This window comes from Dermacentor andersoni, chromosome 10 (genome assembly GCF_023375885.2).
Source record: "Dermacentor andersoni chromosome 10, qqDerAnde1_hic_scaffold, whole genome shotgun sequence".
NCBI lineage: Eukaryota > Metazoa > Arthropoda > Arachnida > Ixodida > Ixodidae > Dermacentor > Dermacentor andersoni.
The window spans coordinates 16,873,871-16,896,667 of record NC_092823.1 but is presented as its reverse complement, the minus strand read 5'-3'; the positions used below and the strand labels follow the sequence as shown (position 1 = coordinate 16,896,667).

Sequence of the window (22,797 nt, the reverse complement as noted above, 5' to 3'; positions counted from 1 at the left end):
CAGCTTCATGCACTCTACAAAGTACCTTATAGCTGCAGGTGCTTCCCGGAATAACTGAACAGCTACCCCTACCTTCATCTTTGTGAAGTGGCCATTGGAAATGTGCACAGTACTCAGGTGAGGCGCCACCTTCAGTTGTTCTGAGTTCATCTTTAGGACTGCTTCTATGTACTCAATCGACACATCACTGCTGCGTAAATTGTACTTTGCCACTATTTCTTCACTAAGTTTCATGGGATCTTTTCGCACGCGGAGCCCTCTAATATTTTTTAGTACACGTGAAGGATCCGATATAAAAAACAATGACATAGAATTGTCACATGGGTGGGGAACAGTGCATCTAGTGACAGAGTAGCAGGAGCTTGACAGGTTGGAGCTCCCCATGTCGCACGTCACGCACAGCACACGCAAGGAAATGTCTGCACAAAGGTTGATTAAATGGAATACAAAGTCTCTCCATTGACAAAAGCACCTGTGTAGTGATAAGCAATCACCTGCTTCCAGTGGGTGTTCAGGCCCCCAACCATAAAGACGAGTACATGGTTTGCTGCTCGGTCGGTTTCAGGGAGCGTCACCTTGCCAAGGAAGCCGTCAGCACTGCGGTCTAGCTCGACACCCTTGCGAATCTCCATTTCATCGAGAAATATGACGCAGTCTTTCTCAATGTTTTACATTGCGGCCACTTTCACTTTCATCACATTTACTATATCAATCAAAACGCCGGGCTTAAATGACAGGTGCTGCAGTCGTCTGCAAAGTGTTCTTTGTGAGGGAAGAGGATTGCCCTGTTCTAAAAGTAAGTCGTAGCCTCCAGAGCCACAAGCAAATTTGAGTTGCAGCGCTTTCTTTATGGTTTCTGCCCTCCATGCACTACCTTTCCGGCTCTTCAAGGCAGCCTTCTGGTCCTCGTTCAAGAAATCCAGATTTTTGGTCAGCGCTGAGAGATCTTTTTCTAACCACTTTGTTAGCACTGATCAACTGCAACCACTCTGACAGCCCGCCGTAATTCAATATGGTGTCGCAGCGAGAAAGAGGCGACGTGGGGGTGGTCCATGGAGGAAGGAAACTTCCTTCCTTCGTGGGGTGGTCAAAGGATGGCACCACCCTGAACGGCGGCGCTGGCATCGAGGCACCCTAGGTGTCTCAGTATATATATGTTTGTTTCTCAAAATAAGGATAAGTTGGAAGTCAGCACTTGTCTTTGTTGTCCTTTTTTGTCCCTCGTCTTTGTATGCGCTGTAAGTGATGATTGATACAATGGAATACCAACTAGCCCATACCCAAACCTTGCTACAAAAGAAACTCATACAGGTTCCTCAAGAAAAAGCCTCGCAGTTGCAAAAAAAATCTTCCTTCTCTCAGGCTCAAACCAGAGACCATCGCCTTTCCGGGCTAGCCGCTCTACCATCTGAGCTAACCAGGCGGCTAGCAGATGGCAGGGCAAAGTCGAACTCACTTTCCCTTAATTAGTTACTTCTCTCCAGCTTGCAGATTTCCACAGAACTATTACGTCAAACTCTTGCCTTTGCTTCGAGTTGCTGACATATTCAAGTACTGTACGTTTGCGAATTTGTTCCACTGTATTTTTGTAAATGTATTTACACATGTATTCTAATTATTGTATACTATAAGCTTTGAGTGTACTCTCTCCCTTACACAATGCCTCTAGGGGCCTGTAAGGCATCTTTAAATAAATAAAATAAATAAATAAATAAATATTCTCCAAAAGAATAATGCAACACTGGACTTTAGTCAACCAAGGGAACAGGCTGGCTTCAGGAAGGGATACTCTGCATTGGATCCCATCCATGTCATTAACAAGGCTATCGAGAGATCTACAGGGTACAATCAGCCTCTCTACATGGCTTTCATAGATTACGAAAAGGCATTTGAGTGAGTAGAGATATCAGCAGTAATAGAGGCATTAGGTAATCAAGGAGTACAGGGCGCTTACGTAAATATCTTGGAAAATATCTACAGAGATTCCAGAGCTGCCTTAATTCTCCAAAAAAAAAAAAGAAAGCAGGAAGATACCTATAAAGAAAGGGGTCAGACAAGAAGATGCAATCGCTCCAATGCTATTCACTGCATGCTTGGAAGAAGTATTCAAGCTATTAAACTGGGAAGGCTTAGGAGTGGGCTTCAATGGCGAATATCTCAGCAACCTTCGATTTGCAGATGACACTGTCCTGTTCAGCAACACTGGGGACAAGTTACAACAAACGATTGAGGACCATAACAGAGAATGTGTAAGAGTGGGGTCGAAGATTAATATGCAGAGGATAATGTTCAATAGCCTGGCAAGGGAACAAGAGTTCAGGTTCACCATACAGCCTCTAGAGTTTGTGAAGGAGTATGTTTACCTAGGTCAATTACTCACAGGGGATCCTGATAATGAGAAGGAAATTTACAGAAGAATAAAAATCAATTGGTGTGCATAAAGTAGGCATTGCCAGATCCTGACTGGGAGCTTACAAGTATCATTGAAAAGATAGGTGTACAATCACTGCATTCTACCTGTGCTAACATATGGGGCAGATACTTGGAAGTTGACACAGAAAAGTGTTAAGTTCAAGAACAAGTTACGGACCAGAAAAAAGAGTGATGAAATGAAAAATGTGAGGTGTAACATTAAGAGGGAGTAAGAGAGCGGTGTAGAGAGCAAACGGGGATAGCAAATATTCACATTGACATAAAAAAAAAAAGAAAAAAGAACAGAGCTGGGCACGCCATGTAATGCGTAGGGTAGATAACCGGTGGACCATTATGGTTACAGAAGGGGTGCCAAGATAAGGGAAGCACAGCCGAAGACAGTGGGGTGATGAAATTAGGAAATCTGCAGGCGCAAGATGGAATAGGTGCAGGACAGGGGTAATTGGAGATTGCAGGGAGAGGCCTTCGTCCTGCAGAGGACATAAAATAGGCTGATGATGATGATGATGCTTTGCAACTGGTGTTTGTCAAATCCTCGAGGACATGGAAAAGCAGTCTTTGTACTGTCGGAAAAGACTTCTGAGCTGTTTCTGTTGGCTCATTTATGCTGGGTCATTTAGCTGGGTCATTTATGCTTACTGGTTACTGCTTACTTGGATTTATGTCGAAGTCTGGTTCAAGAACTATGGCCGTCAGAATAGATGCAGCAGAACACGAGAGGACATTGCTGGTTTCCACAATTTCCTCGATGTTTGCGATCATCGTGCCCTTGCTGATGTGTTTGAACTCCTGGTTGATGTTTATCAGCATCACTTTCGCTTTCCCTCCATGCAGCTGAGCGATCCCTCTTACGATGCAAATTTCACGGTCGAGCAGTAGACGTTGGTTGCCCTCGATGACACCTTCTTGGTCTGTGAGTGTTTTGCTGCTGATGGAAATGACAACACTGGAGCGAGGTGCAATGCTGACTTGGTCCTCAAGTACACTCAAGGTGCACTGTCTGGAGGGCCTCTCCGTCAGTATAGCTTGGTTTGTGGACAGTGTTATCGACTTCAACCGCAGATTGATGATTGCGCCGCGTTGGTTCAGGAAGTCTACGCAGAGAATTATGTCTCGTGAGCACTGTTGGGGGACAACGAACGTTTCATGGTAGCTCCGGTCATGAGCTGCAATTCTTGCTGTGCATATTCCAGTCGGTGTTATGAGGTGTCCTACAGCTGTCCGAATTTGAGGGCCGTCCCATGCAGTCTTGACTTTCTTCAATTTGGCAGCGAATAATCCACTGATAACGGAGTAGTTGGCTCCAGTGTCTACAAGTGTGGTGACTTTGTAGCCGCCGAAAAGTATGTCGAGGTTTGGCTTTTTTTTCCCGTTGCAGTTAGGTTTTGGCGTCGGGTCACGGCTGCATCGCGCTGACCTCTGGATAGTATGTGGCGTCATCAGGTCATCTTTTGTTGGTGAATTCTTTGCTTCCAGGCTTCGTAGGGATAGCGGCGTGTCACTGTTATGTCATCAAGATAGTTTTTTTGGCGTCTTTGGTGGCAGCGGAGGATTTTCATCATTTGATGAACAGGAACCGTGCCCGTTGGTTCCTGCTTGTAGTTTTTCAAATGTGGGCTGACGGACCGGCCCCGGGCTGGGCCAACGTAGGGTCGGTGCTGCGGTGACAGGTAGCGGCCAGGTGATGGAAAAGGGGATGGTCGTCGAGCGCTCCACTGAATGGCAGTGAGGTAGTCACTGATGTCGCGTGATCGTTTGCCAAGTTGTGGTTGCAGTGCATTAACGCCGAACCCTCGCAATCCTATCTCCTAGTATGGGCATCAGCGGTATAAATGACCCACTTATCTACAGGGGTAGCAGAGCGAGCAGTGGTCAGGGGCACACATTCCATGCACCTTCCTTGGATTGTGGAGTTGGGTGACACACAGGCGAGCTGGCGGCGGCAGCGGCCGACGAAATTGTGGCATTACAGGGTACGGGTGTGCAGGGGAACCTTGATGGTAGGCAACTGCGGTGTACGTCATCTCTTCCGGCACGGGAGGCAGCGATTTGGGCTGCACTTCAGAAACTCCCAGAGACCGTCGAAGTTCGTCCTTGACCGTGTCAGTGACCAAGGACACCTGAGTAGCAGTGACACCTTGCACAGTTTTTCATGCACAATGGCCCTGAAGGTCTCTTGGAGGTCACCTGAGTCCAGTGCTTGGATTGTGCACTGCGGCGGAGGCACTTGGCAGTTATACTGTCTTGAGTGCATTTCCAAAGTTTTCTGAATCGTCATTGCCTCTGTCAAAAACTCAGCTGTGGTCTTCATCGGGTTGCGGATCAGTCCGGCAAAAAGTTTTTGCTTGACACCCCGCTTCACGAAGCGCACTTTTTTTTTCCTCCGACATTTCCGGGTCGGCGTGCTGCAAAATACAGGTCATCTCTCTTGTGAAGATTGCGATGGTCTCATTGGGCAGCTGCACTCGGATTTCTAGTATAGCTTGGGCTCGCTCTTTGCACCCCACATTTGTGAATGTCTGCAGGAAGCTGCTTCGAAACAGATCCCACATTGTTAAGGTGGTTTCTCAATTCTTGGATCACATCCTGGCAGCGTCTTCCAATGCAAAAAAGACATGGCGCAGCTTGTCATCGCTGTCCCAATTGTTAAATGTAGTGACCCTTTCATACGTCTCCAGCCAGCTTTCTAGGTCCTCAAATGTTGAGCCACGGAACATCAGTGGCTCCCTGGGCTGCTGCAGCATGATTGGTGTTGGCAACATTGGGGCTGTCATTGTAGCTGCTGTTGTGGCCGTGCACTTCGTGGCAAAACTCCGTGCTTCGGGGGCAGTCCTTGCAGCCTGTGGCTAGCTCGCTGGTCCTTGGCAACGTTGGTGTTGTCTTCGTGGCTCGGGCTTGGATCACGGCTTTGAGGGGGCATTTAGCACATGAACACACTAGCACCTCCACCAGATGTGATGTAGTAGTGACAGTGAATGACGAAACTTTTTATTGAATGAACTTGTGCCCGCAAAAGCAAGTTACACTTAAAGCACAGCAATAGTGGCGAACACGGTCGGCGATCGTCGAAATCTGATCAGCGGGTCAAGCGCGTCGGCTTTTATACATCAGTCATCAAAGGTTCCAGAGTCATCACCGGTTCCCGCGTGTCCTCCACAATGTACTACACATCTGGCGAGCATGATAGTTCCTCAAAGAGTCCTGCTAGGCTGACCCACCATTATAGAATCAAAAGCCCCAAAAAAGTATAAAATACGGAAGCTGAAATGTCACCATGATCAATATAAGAGTTCCTATACGTGAAACATGCGATGGCAGCATCAGTAGACAACCCTGAGCAGGATCCAAACTGAGAAGAAGTTAGTATGTCAACTTTCATGCAGTACTCGTGTAGTCCTGTTTCAATCAATTAATCTAGAACTTTGTCAAGGAAGTCTAGAACAGAAATAGAATGGTAATTTTCAGCTACAGATTTGATACCTTTCTTCTAGACAGGTATGACCTTCATAACCTTGACTTGCTCAGGAAAAATACCACAACTGAAAGTAAGAGTAAATATGTGGCTTAAGATGGGTGAGATTGTAGAACAAATAAATTTGATGCGTTTTGTGGAGATGTTGTCAAGAACAGGGCCAGTTGATTTTAAACCTAAAATGATGGATTCAATTTCTTCAGGGTTGGTGGGTTAAAGAAAAAAAGATTGCGGTTGACATGTGCAGGAAGGAGAAAAATCAGGACTCTTCAACAACCTTGTCTTCAAGGTTGTTGCCTTCGACATCAATCCACGGCAAAATATAAGGCTGAGTGCTTATTAATTTTGTCAGCTGGTCCTTTACTTTTCTTTCTTGGGTATAGGAATCAATCAGGGATGGACGCGGCCAAGGAAGTCTTGGAGCAGCTCTGGGAGCAGCAAATATGGCACTTGGGAGCATGAATTGTCTGCTTTAGAGCAATAAATATGCCTTTTGGAGCAGCTTGGTAAATGTCAATATGAGCAAAATACAGGCATATGAAGAAAAGGTGCAAGTTATTTCACTTTGCAGATCAGTTCTGAGGAAGACGGCAAGGAAAGCAAAATTCATCCCGACAGGAAAAAATCGCCCTCCGCCTGACCACAGCACGAAGCTACAAAGGAAACCCGTACAGGTTTCTCAGAAACCACTATTAAGTTGCATACCAGATATACCAATGTGGCCAAGAAAAAAAATAACCAAGGGCTTTCTGCAAACAATGCTCACTCTATGTTGATAGGTTAGTGTTAATGCTAGTAGAGTGTTGTAAGCAAGTAATAGTTCATTTTAATGTACCAACATTTATTACCTTACTTGTTCCATACGATGCCAATGCAAAGGTTGCGGAATAAGTTGAGAAATGATCGATAATAGCGTATATAGCGACCTAGGTATGGCTTGCTCCTTTTTTCTGGCAAAGAAACCCCGCAATTTTTTTTTATTTCACATGACAATGCGTCGTCACGCCATAATATAAGTGGTCTCGGACATAAACGACATCATCAGTGTAAGGTGTATATTACGAATGTGCAAACCTGGGTCACGGTCTTGTAACAGCTCAGAAGATGAACCGTTACTAAGATCATGCTACTTCGCTTTTCATATAGACCCAAGGTGCGCGCCAATAACTTCTGCCGTGGCTCAAGAAAAAAGTGCGACTGTTTGTCCCCAGTGACATGATGAGATTTGAGTAAAGATTGATGCAATCTTTAGTGAGCAGCGGCTCTTTTTAAAAAAATTATTTCACAGGCTTTCTTTCTCGTTAAAAAGGTTATAACAAATTACATTAACATTACATTAATTACATGTAATTACATTGCATTGATTACATATAACAACATTGAATTCTGGGGTTTTACAAGCCAAAACCACAAAATGATTATGAGGCACGCCGCAGTGGGGGACTCGGCTTAATTTTGACCACCTGGGATTCTTTAATCTGCACCTAATGAACAGCACACATGTTTTTGCATTTCACCCCCATCGAAATGCAGCCGCCGTGGCCAGGATTTGATGGCACAACCTCGGGCTTAGCAGCGCAATACCAAAGCCTCTACGCCACCACGGCAGGTTCTTCACGAATCCTAGGTTATTTTTAAATGCTGTTATCAGTCACTTGTAAACGTCATCCACAACCTTTTCGCTGACATCTTATCAATCAATCAGTTAAATTTATATATTTAGCTAATTAACCATACTTGTGTACAATGAGTGACAAATATTCACAGTGGCCACCATGAACAAGAGGCATCTAGGTACAGTGAACACAGTTTGCGTAGTGCCCTCAGGTAATTTTTAATTCTTGATCTTCAGACGGCAGAATACAGCAGAATAAAAGTGGAGTGACGTACTGGTCATTGCATGTTTGCCAGTATTTCACATGGCTTGCCGAGAAAAAGCTCCAAGACATTATTGAAAATAACGAAGGGATAAAAATGTTTACTGGCTTTACAGTCTGTGTTGACATCCAATATTTCAAATAAAGTTGAATAAGCTCGGAGTTGGCTTGGCCGCAGCAACTCAGGCACAATGCTCAAGAACTCATTTTGCTTCACTGCGCAGGTTTTGACCGTCTTGCTGCCCGCACAACCATTGTATCTCAGTGAGGGATTCTCCAAATCGCCTTTATACAAAGCATATACTTGATCAACGACTTCTTCATGGCTTCCGTGATCGTGTCTGCGACTGCACCATCAACAGCAATGTCACATCAAGGGGGCACTCTTGCCTATATAAGAAACTTCCCATTGCCGCTAGCGTCAAGTGGGCTCAGCGTGCTCAGGCACAATGCTCAAGAACTCATTTTGGTTTATTGCGCAGGTTTGTGGCTATTTATCTGCCTACTGGATACCTGCCAACCTGGCGAGATCAAAAATAGGGAGACCTTTTATTGATGCCAACGGGGGGGAGTGCATTGAGTGTTTCAACTTCCGGTGGGACTGGGCGGGTGGGGGGTGTTTCGTTCATCAAACTTTCAGGCAGTGTTCGGCGAGTCCTTTTGCAGGGACCTTTCAGTAGCAGAATTAGCTCACCTAAAAATTTGTCGGAGTAGCTTTGCTCAAAACATGGTCCAGACTGACGACCCTTCACTAGCAGCAGGTGTTGGAGGGTTGTGTTGCACATCAATGAGCGGAATTCAGTCCTAGTTTTTCGCGCATGCTAAAAATACTCTCACACACTGTGTAGCTATGCGGTATCACGATTAAATTCAGCATCACCTTAGCAACTCGGCGAAGCATGTTTTCCATCAGTGTTTTTCATTTTTCCAACCATAGACCACTGCACATCCCACCTTTCTTCATTCAGAATGTCCTCTGGAAGACTGAACGCCTGTAGAGTGGCAAACTCAGCTTCGAGAGCAGCTAAAGCGTCTTCAGCAGATTCATTGGAATCTTGGGGCTGCAGCTGAGGGAAACTGAATAAAGAAACGAAGACTCGAGAGCGATGCCTGTGAAATAAATTTCAGGTTGGCCACCTTCGCATCCTTCAGAGTTGCATTTCAGAGTTGCATCCACATTCATAACGCTTCGCCTCGTCGCATTTTGGAAACATTTTCCGTAGAAGAGGCCCAACGTGGTCGGTGACAATAAGGGGTAGGTTGTGTTCGGCGAGGAATCTCGTAAACAGGCACTCCACATGTATGACATTGTCGTCGCAGTTGTTCCGGAGAAAGTTCACTATGTTGTCTTGCTGCTCAGTGGTGCGAACATAGCTTTGATGCCTCGCCGTAGAAACGTGCAGTTTGAAGTCACCTTTGCCACCGTGAGGTACGCTGACGTCGCATCCACGCATTGTACAAAATGCAAAATGTTCTCCTTTTCTTCATGTCATAAAGCACGGAAATTCAGAAGTGTAAGATCGCAAAAACTTCTGCAAATTCCTTTCCTTGGGCTTTGATAGTGCCGTGGCATCAAGCACACAAGGTTTCTAACTTTGCATGGTGCACCGCACACACGGCCTAGCCAACACTTATCATACACACAAACAGCAGTAACAATGCACCATGCAGGAATGCAGGCACGAAATGCAAGAGCTACATTGGCTCTGGCTTTGGTCTGCTTACTAGGCACCGTAGTCGGCTGCTTAGTCGATGATACCGATGGTGCTGGTGCGACCGTTGTTAGTGATGCTGATGATTACGATGTGGCTGTAGATTCAGCGGTGCTGGTTTCACAAAATTCATTATTGTGCGAACAGAGACCACTTTTTGGGAGATATAAGACAGTGATCGTACAATCCTAAAGTTCAGTAAAAAATCGGGAGTCTCGTGGGGCGAATCGGGAGGGCTGGCAGGTGTGCTACTGCTCTCGCAGAGACAACCGCTTTTTGTTGCTGCTGCCCAGCCCACAACGTATAAGGAGCGTTTTGGCATATGTTTTTTCTTCCCAAGAGGATCTCTTAAAGTGCAGTGACATTGAATCAAACCTAGGCATGACTGGTAAGGAAATGCTTCAGCAGATCCACTTAGGTCAAAATGCCCTGAAGTCGTCTTGTCAGTGACACTCTTGCAAAACAGCGTTTCTTTGAGGCAAAACAGATGGTCTGCCAGAGCGAATTAAACGTATGGAAGACGAGGTGGCAACTATCAACCCCGTAGAAATGGAAGTAGAGCATATGAACTCAACTATTAGTAAGCTTGAAGCCCCTGTATCACACCTGCTAAGTAAAACCGACGACTTGGATAACAGAAGCCATAGGAACAGCTTACTTATTTACGGCATAAAAGAAGAACAAAAGGAAACAGAGGCTGAATGTGCGGATAGAATAACAAAGGATATTCTTTGCGAAAAGCTAGGAGTTACGATAAAGAGTATGCAAAGATGCCACCGAACAGGTAGGTAATCAAACAGGAATCGCCCTGTCATAAATTTACAGTACTACCGAGAAATGACTTTAATAATGAAGGCATGCATGAAATTGAAAGGCTCAGAATTTTCAGTCAGTGAAGACTGCTCGAAAAGAATTCGTGACATCAAAAAGAAATTATGGGAAAGTGCATCACAGGAAAAGGGTAATCATGCTAAAGTTAAGCTGGTTTTTGATAAGCTAAGCTTGAACGGTAATATGTTTGGATGGGATAATACAAAAAACAAACAATATAGAATCTGAAAGAACCAAAAATAGCCCCAAAAAGAGACAACCAGTCTGGCATTCAAAATCCTAAACTTAAACTATCGCAGCATTGTTATAAAGGCTGTAGAATTTGAGGGCATGCTGTTCTCGCACCACGGGGACGCTGCCATGCTTTTGAAGACCTGGTTGAGCAGCGAAGTATTTGATAGCGAATTTTTCCTAAGGGCTATAAGATCTTTCACGGTGGCTGCAACAGAGGAGTGGTCATTTAGTTTAAATCATCAATACATTTTAGTATGCCTGATGCATAAAGCATTGAAGTTCTCTTTTGCAAAGCATACATAAAGAAAGTTCGCTTTATCCCTCGCATTTTTTATAGGCCCCTTAAGCTCTTCTGTCGTGGCGCTTGAAAACTTAAGGGAATATTATACTGTCATATAAGATCGGATGACAGAATACTGCTGGCCAGGGAACTTAATTTACCCAACATTCATTGGCACACCTTTTCATTGCATTCTGCTTACTGTGTCGATAACACATTCTTTGATATTGTGTTCACATTTGCTTTGCTGCAAATGGTAAATACTTTCACGAGAGTACAAGGAGCCATAAGGTTTATTTTTTTGAAGTGGTGCCATCCGAAATATGGCAACCTGTGAAGTCACAAACAGGATTTCTGATCACAAAGCAGTCCTGTCGAGCTTGTCAAATGTCTACCTAGATTGCCCTCAAAGCAGTGTTCATTTATTTTCTCGTGCTGATGATGAATCTATTCTCGATATGCTTGATTTTTACTTCGATGGTTTGAGAAACAGCACTTGTAATGTAAATGACTTATGGCTTTCCTTTAGAGGAATCGTCTCTGACTGTGTCCATCATTTTGCTGCCGAAATTGTGAAGAAATCTGTGCACCAAAACCCATGGATTTCTTGCGAGACGTTACGCTTGCAGCAAAGGCTTAAAAATGAAATCAAAGACTTAAAATCTATTATGGGAGAAACTTCAAAACAACTGAAACAGAAAATTTGCGACAAGGAAAAATGTTACGGAACGCTTCTGCCCTCGTTTATTAAAATGTCTCCAGAGAGGTTCTGGTACCAAATCACACCTAAATCTTCTTCCACCAGTGAGTTCATGATAGACGGCAAATTTGTAAGTGATGAGACTGTCATTTGTTCTGCTTTCAACAAATTCTTCTAGCCAACATTTACAAAGGATAATGTTTGCCTTCCTAACTTTACTGTATTGCTTGCTGCTATATCTGATGTTATTATTTCTGAGAATGGTGTTCTTAATTTGCCCTTGAACGTTAAAAAGTCACCAGGACCAGCTAATATACCAAATGCGTTTTTGAAGTGTTATGCAGGATGGCGTTCTAAGTACCTCTATGTTGTATTCAACAGATCATTACGCAACAGTTCCCTACTGGATGACTGGAGGAGAGACAAAATCAAACTTTTGCATAAATTCAGGGAAAAAGCACACATCAAGAATGACCGACCTGTATCACTGACATCTACATCACGCAAAATTTCAGAGCACATAATTTATAAACATATCTTACATTTCTTAGAAGAGCACAAGATACTTACACATGTCCAACACGGTTTCAGACCTGGGTTTTCTACGTGTACTCAATTACTTGAGACTGTGCACAATCTCACACATGCAATTAATGAAGGAAAGCAAACCAATGTTATATTCATGGATTTCAAAACATTTCACAAGGTGTCACATAAATTAATTCTTAAATTAGGGCATTATATAAAAGATGACCAGGTACTTACTTGGATCGCAGCCTACTTTTCTGACACCAATTCATCACCATAAACAATACTTCTAACAATGCAGAGGTTGCGCCTGGCATCCTCCAGGCATCCATTTGGGACTACTTCTACTTATATTATTTACTAATGGTACTGTGACAGAACTTAGTTTCCGTGAAACTTTATGCAGATGACTGTATATTATATGAAAAGGTATCTTCTGTTGATGATAAGGTGCCTCTAAATAATGACTTAGCAACGGTCATTGCTTGGTACGAGCAATGGCAAATGTCTATTAATTTTGAAAAAAGTTTTTTATGAGAATTACACATAATAAAAAAACCTATTCAATTTGCATATAGTGTTCATAATATATTTCTATTAGAGCTAACAGAGTACAAATATTTGGGCCTGTGGATAACGAATTATCTTCCCTGGAAAAAGCACACAGAATAATGTTGTTGAAAATTCTTTGCATCAACTGTTTTTCTGGAGGCGCTCACTGAAGTCATCTACGTCTAGTGTTTGCTTATTAGCATACAATTCCTTTGTCCGTTGTTCGAATATGCTGTAATTATTTAGGACCCATTCACTTTAATTATTATTATAAAAACTTGAATTTATAAAGCATATGGTAGTTAGGTTTGTTTTCCAATTCCCATGGCCGTAGGTCTGTTAGCGAGCTCATAAGGCGCTGTGTATTACCTCCGGTGACTGGGTGCAACTGTGTCTGCCGATTAAAGTTCCTTTTTCAACTGGTAAACAGCCATTATATAGTTAACATTTCTAAGTTTTCTTACTTACTCATCAGGTTATGAAACGAGACGAAAGCATGACCTAACAGTAACCCCCTTCAACACATGCAATAACTGTTACAAGTATTCTTTTTTCCATAGGGCAGTAACAAACTGGAATAATCTTAGTACCAAGATTGTTAGCCACAATTCCTTACCAAGGTTTGAAAAATGCTTGCAAAGGTTATGAATTTGTGTTTGCTTCTATGCTTCTATGTTTTTATCTATTTTTTACCAATGTATCTAGAATTCTTTACCGATGTTTGATATGCCTGCAATTCTTATGAATTTGTAAGTGTTTACATGCCCTTGTATATTTCTATGTATACCCACCCTGCTTTGATTTGGTATCCGATCACAGTATCTACAAATAAATAAATATTCGGCCTTAGTTGTGGTTCTGCCATTGCCTCCACAAAGCCATCGTAAAACGACAACCAATATTTCGTTCGTCGAACAATGGTTTATTAAAATCTCGGACTCCATCTCTGCAAGATGTTGCCGCGAACGCAATTTCGGAGGTTTGCGGTTCTGCCGAACATTTAATTATCACCACAGTTTGGCCGCTAAGGTTGACTAAATATGAAACGTTACATCCTTGGTTTGCTTTCTGCGGCAGCAAGAGCCTGGTTTTGCGTGGCATGGCCGGGCAGAAAATAGTGTAGCCAGAGTGCAAATTTGAGTGACGATTGTGATTGCCATTGGATATTTGTGACCAAGAAGTTTCACAAAAGCAAGCAGGTTGCTTGTCGGTGTGCCGCACTATCAACCCAGTAACTAGATTTAAAGCGTCACAGACACGGCGTTGGCTCATTCATCGACGCAGATGTACCAACAGGGTATAAAATCAATTGCTAAAATTTATAGCGAAGCTGATGAGCTACATGCTGAGCAGACTGTACACCCTTATTCATTCAGTGTGGCTTTCCTTCCCGACTACCCGATGAAATGAGCGCCAGTTCAACTTGTCTTTCGCTGGTCCACATATATCGCAAACACACAACACTTTTATAAAATATTAGGAATGTGTTGTGTAGCATAAAACAGTTTCCATTTTCTTGTGGCCTAGCTACAATTATGCCACCAAACACAGTTACACTGCAAGGATGCCAAAGCTGGAACGGATTGCTCAAGTTTGAATAGCAGAGCTAAGCGCTAGCCAACGCATGGCTATGGATGTGGGGTTTGCCACTGGGTACGCACACCCTGCTAAATTTGGCAACTTTATTCGAAAACAGTGCTCTGGTGCAGGTTGGTGCAGGTTGGCGCAGCACTTCCATCCCTGTCAATGCTAGAGACACACTTTTTCTAGCTTTCCCTTCTAGTAAAGACCTGCATTCTACATTACATCTAATTTTAAGATTTTAGCCTTTTCTTCTATATGCAACAACAAAGCTCAACAAAATCAGTGTGATGCATCTAGCCCAAAACGGATTTCCTTGTTCCCATGTAGTATTTAGAGAGGATCCTCCTGAGGTATAGCTTCATTTTAATGGCAGTGCACTATATGCTGAAAAAATTAAAATCTCTTACTTTTGGCAAGAACCTTAATAGAGCTGATTTGGGCATTCTTGTCGTAGCAGAAGATAGTGGGCACAGCATCACGACGCAGCTTCTTGACACCGTACCGCTCCAGCACAATGGCCTCAAACTGGTCATCCGTAAAGTGGTCCTGGGGGAAAGAGAGTGTAAAATATGCACATCATGAAACAGACACTGTCTTCAACTACTATACATAAGTACATACTGCAACCCAATAGAATACTGAAGGAGCAAACAATTCAGTTGACTCCCGTTAAACCTTTTCCAGCCAAATTTCCTTCTGAAAACCACGAAAATTTCCTAAATTATTTTGTGGCTGATTCACGACGAACGACTTTTTTTATTGCAATATCATAACTTCTTTATTTTATGATGTCTGCCAGAGTCAATTTTTTTATGTTCTTAGTTGCAGACAGGCAACGAAGCTGCAGGAAAAGAGTCTATAGGAGGCTCTACATTTGTTGGAACCCAAGTCTGTCCTTCATGTCACTTCTGGCACTGTGAGGAAAAGAAATCACATAAGTGCTGGCAGCAAAGTGCTCTCGCCAAGCTGTGCACATGCAAGGCAGGCCATCAGAGGCTGAAACTCTTCCTCGCAATCATCAGAACTGAGCTCAAGCTCCGAAAATGACAATAGAGCTCTCGAGGTTTGCCGTTTCCTTGACAAAACGTCCGAAAACACCACATTCTAGTTGTTGAAAAGGGCAGCCATTGTCACCATTTTTAAAACCAGAATTCCGCTGCGTTAGTTCCAACCGCAGCCCCCCTCCCCCCCCCCCAAAAAAAAAACAGTTTTCTGGGAAGCTTGTGCTTCCCATCGAGTAGCAAAGCACTCGCACCAAAATGATAAAACATTGCTGACATTCAGTGGACCAAAGGAGATTCCTGGAGTCCATGGCATAGAAAGAGTTGAGATGAACTTGGTCGAATATTTGGATGTGAGAAACAGAGCTTCAGTGTGTCTAATGTTCCGGCAACTGCAGGCGGTTTGCCAAATAAGCAGGGGCATAAACATGAGTGGCCAAAATTGTGCCACCACCTTGTGGCACAAAGCTCAACCAGGCGGACTGAGAGCCAAGTATACACTTATTCGATGTGGTTGTGAATTTTCGACAGATGCATAATCGTGCCCACGGTTACTAAAAAAATTAAATTATGGAGTTTTATGTGCCAAAACCACTTTCTGACTATGAGGTATGCCGCAGTGGTCTCTGGAAATTTGGACCACCTGGGGTTCTTTAAAGTGCACCTAAATCTAAGTACACGGGTGTTTTCGCATTTCGCCCCCATCGAAATGCGGCCACCATGGCCGGGATTCAATCCCGCGACCTTGTGCTCAGCAGCCTAACACCATAGCCACTGAGCAACCACAACGGGTGCCCACAGTTACACTGCTGCTGCTGAAAATTTGCACCAGCAGCAAAGTAGAACACACTTACTTACTGTCTGGTTGCGTTCAGCGCCACCAGATGGTGTCGCCACTGTGGCCACTCACCTTTATGCCCCCGTCGAAGCTGACAATCCGCCCAAGCTGCCCACACATACTTGTATCGCAAATGTCTGGACATTTAGTTTACTATAGATTCAATGCAAGAAATAAAAAATAAAAAATAAGTTCATTTATACGGAACTGCAAGTTTGGTGAAGGCAAACTTATGCACATAAAGCCTGCCACTTGGCTGTGTAGGCTGCCCGGATTGGCCGACTTATAGAGAAGGAGATTCTGCTAGCTACACAAGGAGCAAATGGTGTTTTGAATTGCACTTTACATAAATATTTACAAGGTTCGCACAAAAATGCTCGAAACCATAGCCAGAGAATAGTTTTGGGTCCGATTGAAAAAGTACATTGGGTAATCAGCAGCACACAAAATTCCAATAAAAAAAAATTTCAACTGTCAAAAGAAAATACATACTGGCATCAGCAGACATCACCATAATACCCACTACTAACAATTGTGCCAAACTACTAATAATCACTAACTTTAACACTATTACTAGTGGGCATCACCCATGATACTCGCTGCTAAAGAACTACTAACAATTATGCCAGCAGTGACAATGACAAGCAACCTTTCGAGCGGTCTCTGCAAGGCGATAATTATGGTGATAAAACGAGGACCAGCAATGTTCATACATAATGCAGATTAATGCCAAGAATACCTTAGTACATTTTTCCCACAATACCATAAGCCCACTTTTTCAGCAGGCTACAGGTGAAATGGCAGCATTTGTGAGGGCACGTAGGTTTGCAAAGTGCTGGTAGACAACAATTACTCAAAAGCTTAAGAAAGTGCATAAAAATTTTTTTGTATCATGCAGATACAATAAAGCACTTTTTTACAACAGTGTTATGGTTTTCAGTCTGTTTCATTTCTCGTATTGTGTCATCAATATTCTAGTGCATCAGTGCTATAGGCGGTCCCAAGGTTAAATGTACTACCACAGGGAACTTCCCAGTCTAAACCTTGCAGAACAAGCAGAGTCAGTAGGTTGCTAATATTAAATGGGCCAATTCAAATTTATTTTTACCTCAAATTATGTCAGCAGTGGGTGAACAGAGTTTCCTTGCTAGGGTGAGTAGTGAGCACAGTGCCAATGCATGTAGACAAAGAAAATAGTTTCACAATGCACAACGGAACTACTAGGAGTAAAAAAAAAAAATAACTTGCAGACTCAATTCCATTTGGCATCTACGTAAAGTGAAGCATTCTTAGATTGATTAGCTCATGAACCATGTATGTGTGCATATGATGTGTGTTTTTTTGAGGTATAAATATTAGTATTAAATAGCAGCTTGTTATACGAAGAAATGATATTATATGCAGTGAATTATGCTCGATATTATATACACATAATTACATGGAGTACATCATACTTATATTATTTGTTTAAACTTTTAGTGGTGATCCATAGTGTCACATTGCACTAGTGTTTCTGATGCATCCGTTTCTTCTAGTGCAACTGTGGATTGAAATGTGCCAAGCATCTCAATGCACTGGCTTGAGCACGAGAAAGGGTGTTCTATGCCATTTGTCAATGCCTGTGTCCGTGGCATACGGCATTAGAGGCCAGATAAGTACAAAAAAGTGCGTGTAACTTGGCAAGAAAGCGTCACTTTAATATTGGCAGTTTCACTCAAAGATAGCATTGGAAGCAACAGCAGGGTTTAGCGTTGTGCTGAAGACATCTCAGAACACTGGCATGATAAGGGAGCACTGTCAGTGGTGTTGTACCTCACTGGTACACAAGATGAGACCAAATAAAAACTGCCAGTGTTTGCTGGCAGCCAACAAAAAGATTACACAGGCTGTCCTTTCTGCTCAGACTCGGGTGTTCTCACCATGGCATGGTATGTACACAGTTGCTCAGTGGGAACACGAACATGTGTGCACTCATGCAAGGAGGAAAAGCCAGAATGCTGCCCCGGTTTCAGAGCTGACTGAGTAAAGCCTGACTGTGCGTCCCCTTTGCTACAGTTTTTGCCACCAAATACAGTGTGTATGGCGATGGCGTGAATGCACCTGAAGTGTACGTATAATTATTATTGCAATAAAAACAAGGGGATACAGTTACAGAATATACAACATAGCTATAGTTACCAAGAGATATGGTCAGAAAGTATCAATAACGTGCATATCAAGGAAGTAGACTTTTAGTTGACTTTTGAATATACAAGGGGTACGAGATAAATGTATTTTTGTGGATATGATGTTCCAAAATGATATGTCGTACTTTCGAGTCTATAAGTCGCACCTTTGTATAAGTTAAACCCCCCTCAAAAGGGCAGTTTTTCAGTTTAAAAGAAATGTATATGAGTTGCAACAGTGTAAAAGACATGCTTGCAGCAGCCACCGCCTCTGCAGGAATCTCTCAGTAGGCAGTGCCGACATGCGTGCAAGCGCCTTTCAACATCTAGACAGTACTTTCAGAAGTATTTTATTGCGACAGCACGAACGATGCTATTGACAGCTTACATTAAGGCGTTTAGTCAAAGCAATCCAAGTCGTCCGCCTCCAAGTCACTTACAAACAATGTAGTTACTTCAGGAAGGAGTTCCATTGAGTTCAATTGGAGTTGTGCCAGTGCCGGACCATTTTTTGCCGACTTTGAATTTCCTCCCTGCAGCTCAATTTCCACGCTCCACTGCAAATTCGACTGCACACATCTTGAATTTCGTGTCGTAACTTCACCGACTTTGCTCTGCAAGCAGCCATGTGGTTAGCGAGGCTGCAACGACACACGTGAAGTGCGCAGCAACAACAGCAACAATTGAAATGAAGTGTAGTTGCTGTGCATGGCAGAAGGTGAGCGCAATTGGATGATAGGGCGTGGCCAAGCATCCAATCTGACTTTGACTGTATATGAGTCACGTCATTCTATAAGACGATTAAAACGAAGGCGCCAAATAAAACAACGGATGAAGGAAGGCGACACGGGACAACCACATAGGTGTAGTCGTAACTTGCCCACCAGCACATGCTCAGTGACTTCTTCATCTATAAGATGCACCAATGAAAAATTCAGAAACAAAAAACACCGACTTATACACCTTAAGGTACGGTGCCTACGAACACCGTAGTGAATTTGTGGTAATTTGTGCTTATTCTAACAGCAATAAGGTTTTGATACACAGCGAATCCTCTGCTATTGTTGATGCGTAAGATCAAGGTTACGAATGAATAAGTAGTAGCAAATGTTCGAAAATAAGCCAGGATATTTTTTTGGAGGGCAATATATATATATATATAATAATTTATTTGTTACAGAAATGTACCGGAACCCCCTCCTACACGCAACAAGAACACTGATTGAAATTCAATTTCAGTTGCATGAATCTAACACCCAGGTAATTTAATCTGTTTGGGGTCGCATATTTTCTGCACACCTCATATTAGAATGCTAAGTTGATTACACTCATTAACAAAAGCTTCACACTGCGCTCTTCTATGTTTGATGTGTTTTTATACAGTGTCCCACATAACGTCTGCCAAAATAAAAAAAATATGCAAGTGCCACATAGGTGGACAGAACCACCAAGGAATGTTGTTTGTCATCGCTTGTAACAGGTGAAACTATATTTTGTATTTTACGTAATTATATAATTACTTATTATTAATGAATTAACTTATCAAATATAATCAAACCAATATTGTTAATCAGTTAATCAGAAAATTGCAGGCCATCATGAAAAAAATTCTGATCTATCTTTCTGTGCCGACGCGATGGCAAGAGTGCCGTCGTGTCGGCACTCTTGCCGAGAATCTTCGTCTCTCCCAAACGAGCCTCGCATCTTGTGCATTCAATTTACATTTGGTCGCGCACGTAATTGAATGCACAGGATGCGAGGCTCGTTTGGGAGAGACGAAGATTCTCGGCAAGAGTGCCGACGCGACGGCGCGCATCCGTTCGGAAGCCTTCCACATACACAAATATGGCAGCAAGTGCGTAAGCACCCCTTCTGTATCGCTTTTGCTGCAGAGCTTCATTTTTTGGAAGCGACTGCTTACTGATTTCATTGTATGTTAGTATCCCTCGCCTTCTGCTAGTGTTTTTCTAGTTTTTTTTCGTTTTCTTGTTTTTTTTTCTGCGCCTGATTCCGTTGACTGCTGGCACGTTCGTTCGATGCGCAATGTCATTTTCCCCGATTGTATCACTCCCTTCCCCCTTCACTTCTGCCTTTCCCCTTATATAAGGTATCCGTCTTCCGTCAATAAAATTTAGTTGACAGTCAACGCTTGTGTCCCGTCCTTCATAGTTTGTGGTTGCATGTGGTTGCGCTGTAACAATTTTTATGTCAAGTAACGAAGTATGGATGCCTAATTTGCTAGCACCCCGCAGTGTTCACAGGCCCCTTTGTGTGTGTGCGGAAGAACCCTTTTCACAAACTGTGCGACTCAGAGACCCTTTCCCCGAACTGTCACGCTCTACAGGAGAAATTCCATAAACCAACGTCGCCTAGAAGAAAGGATCAAGCCACCTGTGGAGGCGGGCCCATACAGGCTCACCGAAAGAGAGAGCAGCTGCAAAGCCACGACAAGGACCTACAACGTCACCTGCTGAGTGCCACCTGTGGAGGTGGGCCCGTACCGGCACACCGAAAGTGGGAGCCACCCATCCACGAGACGCAGTGCCTGTCACATGACGTTGATGTGAGCAAGATGCCGCCTACGATTTTAGTGGGCCTATTTAAGGGGCCCCGCAATGTACTTTTACACTTCATTCGCTTCTTATCTTTCACCAACCATTGAATAAACCGTGCAAGTTTCGCACTAGAAATCGCCTCGTCCCTGCCTGATCGCCATGGTCTACCGGACGCCTGCAGCCTGCCGACAATGTCACGCTACTCAATAGTAACGCCGGTCGGGCTTTGAGAAACAGGCGTCGTAACAACTGATCGGTAGCGGTGGGATACGCTACCTCGGAGAACGCAACTGGTTGGCAGCGATTGGGATATGCTACCCTGGAGATCCCAACTTTGGACGACATCTAAGTGATCGTCTCCTCTTCATCCTGGTGACAACGTTCAGAAGGAATGTGTCAGGATTCATGACTGCATATGGTGAGTGCACGGCTTTTCTTCACTAAGATATCACTTGGCTTTAAGTATTTTTTTGGGAAGTACAGAGCAGTGATTTTTCTTTAACCATTGACAGAAGTTTTGAGTACGTCGAGGTAGTTATAGAACGAAGAGTTAGCAGCACTAAGGGCAGCCATGAACTTGAAGGCACTAAAGAAGCCATTGTTGAGCTTGGCCAAAGATTTGGGCCTCCAAATTGCCGAATCAAAGAGAAAGCCAGAGATTATTGAGGCGATCGAAGCGACCAGGCCAGACGACGATGAACTGAAGGAATGCCTAGAGAGCATTGCACATAGGAGGAAGAGCGTAAACACCTAGAGGAAAAATAAGGGCACGAGCGGGTAGCACGTGAGGCCAAAGAAGAGCGCGACCTCGAAATGAAGCGCCTAGAGATTGAGCTGCTGAAAGCTCAAAATACTGAAGGACCTAGCACAGAGGCACATGAAAGCGAGCCCAGAATGACAGACTTGATGGCGCCCTACGCAATAAGAGGGGACATAGGTCTTTTCCTGGTGCAATTTGAGCGCATGTGTGAGAAGGCAAAATTCGCAAGAGACACGTGGCCGCAACGCTTGCTTACATTAATGCCACGTGAGGTAGCTGATATCATTGCCCGCATGGGGCAAGAAGAAGCAGAGGACTTCGATGAAGTCAAAGCGAATCTGCTTAAAAAAGTATAGATTATCAGCAGAAGCATTCAGGCGAAAATTCAGGGAGGTCAAGAAGACCAAAAGTGAGTCATACTCAAATTTTGCATACACCTTGGAGGTAAACCTGAAAGAATGGTTCAGAGAAGAACGTGCACTTGGCAACGCCGAAAAGACAATGCAGTGCGTTGCTTTAGAACGGTTCTACTGCCGGCTGTCAGAAAACATCAAGTATTGGGTTCAGGATAGGCCAGGCGTGGACACTATAACGAGAGCGGGCGATCTTGCTGAGGAGTACGTAACTCGCTGTGTGTTCGAAGGCAATGAAGCTCTTAAGAAGGAGATGAATAAATACAGACCCGACAAGCCAAAGCGATGGTCAAAGTTGAGTCAGTATAACTCAAAGGAAAGGTCAGCTTCGGTGAGAAATAGTGACGAGGACAGCGAGGGAGAGAAGGAACCACCCGAACGGAGGGCAGAAAGGCAAAAGAAAAAAGCTTTCGAGGCAAAGAAACCAGTAGTTTGCTACAACTGCCAGCAAACGGGGCATACCTCCGTGGGGTGCAGAAATCCCAAACTAGAGTTGATGTCACTAAGTAGTAAGGTGGAAAATCTTAACTTGCTAGAACCATACATTCGTGACCTTATGGTAAACGGCAAACTGTGTCGGGTGCTTCGCGACTCGGCAGCCAAAATGGACGCGGTGCAACCGTCGTACGTGGAGGAAGGCCAGTTCATGGGAGAATGTGCTTGGATAACGCAAGCCTTAGAGGCCTCCAGTGTTTGTTTCCCTGTGGCAAAGATTCGCATCGAAAGCCCTTTTGGAATGCTGGACACTGAAGCCAGCAGAAGCTTGATGTGGGCGAGTTGGTTTTGCATACTTGAAGAAAAGAGCGCTAAGAAGACGCGGACTAAAAGAAGAACATGTACGACGGACAAGGCGCTTAGTCCG

At 43.7% G+C, this 22,797-nt stretch overlaps 1 protein-coding gene across 3 annotated transcripts in view; it reads right to left on the bottom strand.

The window, feature by feature from the left end:
• The window catches only part of LOC126519316 (uncharacterized), a 111,272-nt gene that overhangs the window by 41,388 nt on the left and 47,087 nt on the right, over positions 1-22,797 (bottom strand). For all 3 annotated transcript variants that reach the window (XM_050168944.3, XM_055065267.2, XM_050168943.3), the window contains exon 2: positions 14,611-14,749. In XM_050168944.3, coding sequence (XP_050024901.1) covers positions 14,611-14,749 — 139 coding nt within the window. The remainder of the gene's footprint in view (positions 1-14,610; positions 14,750-22,797) is intronic.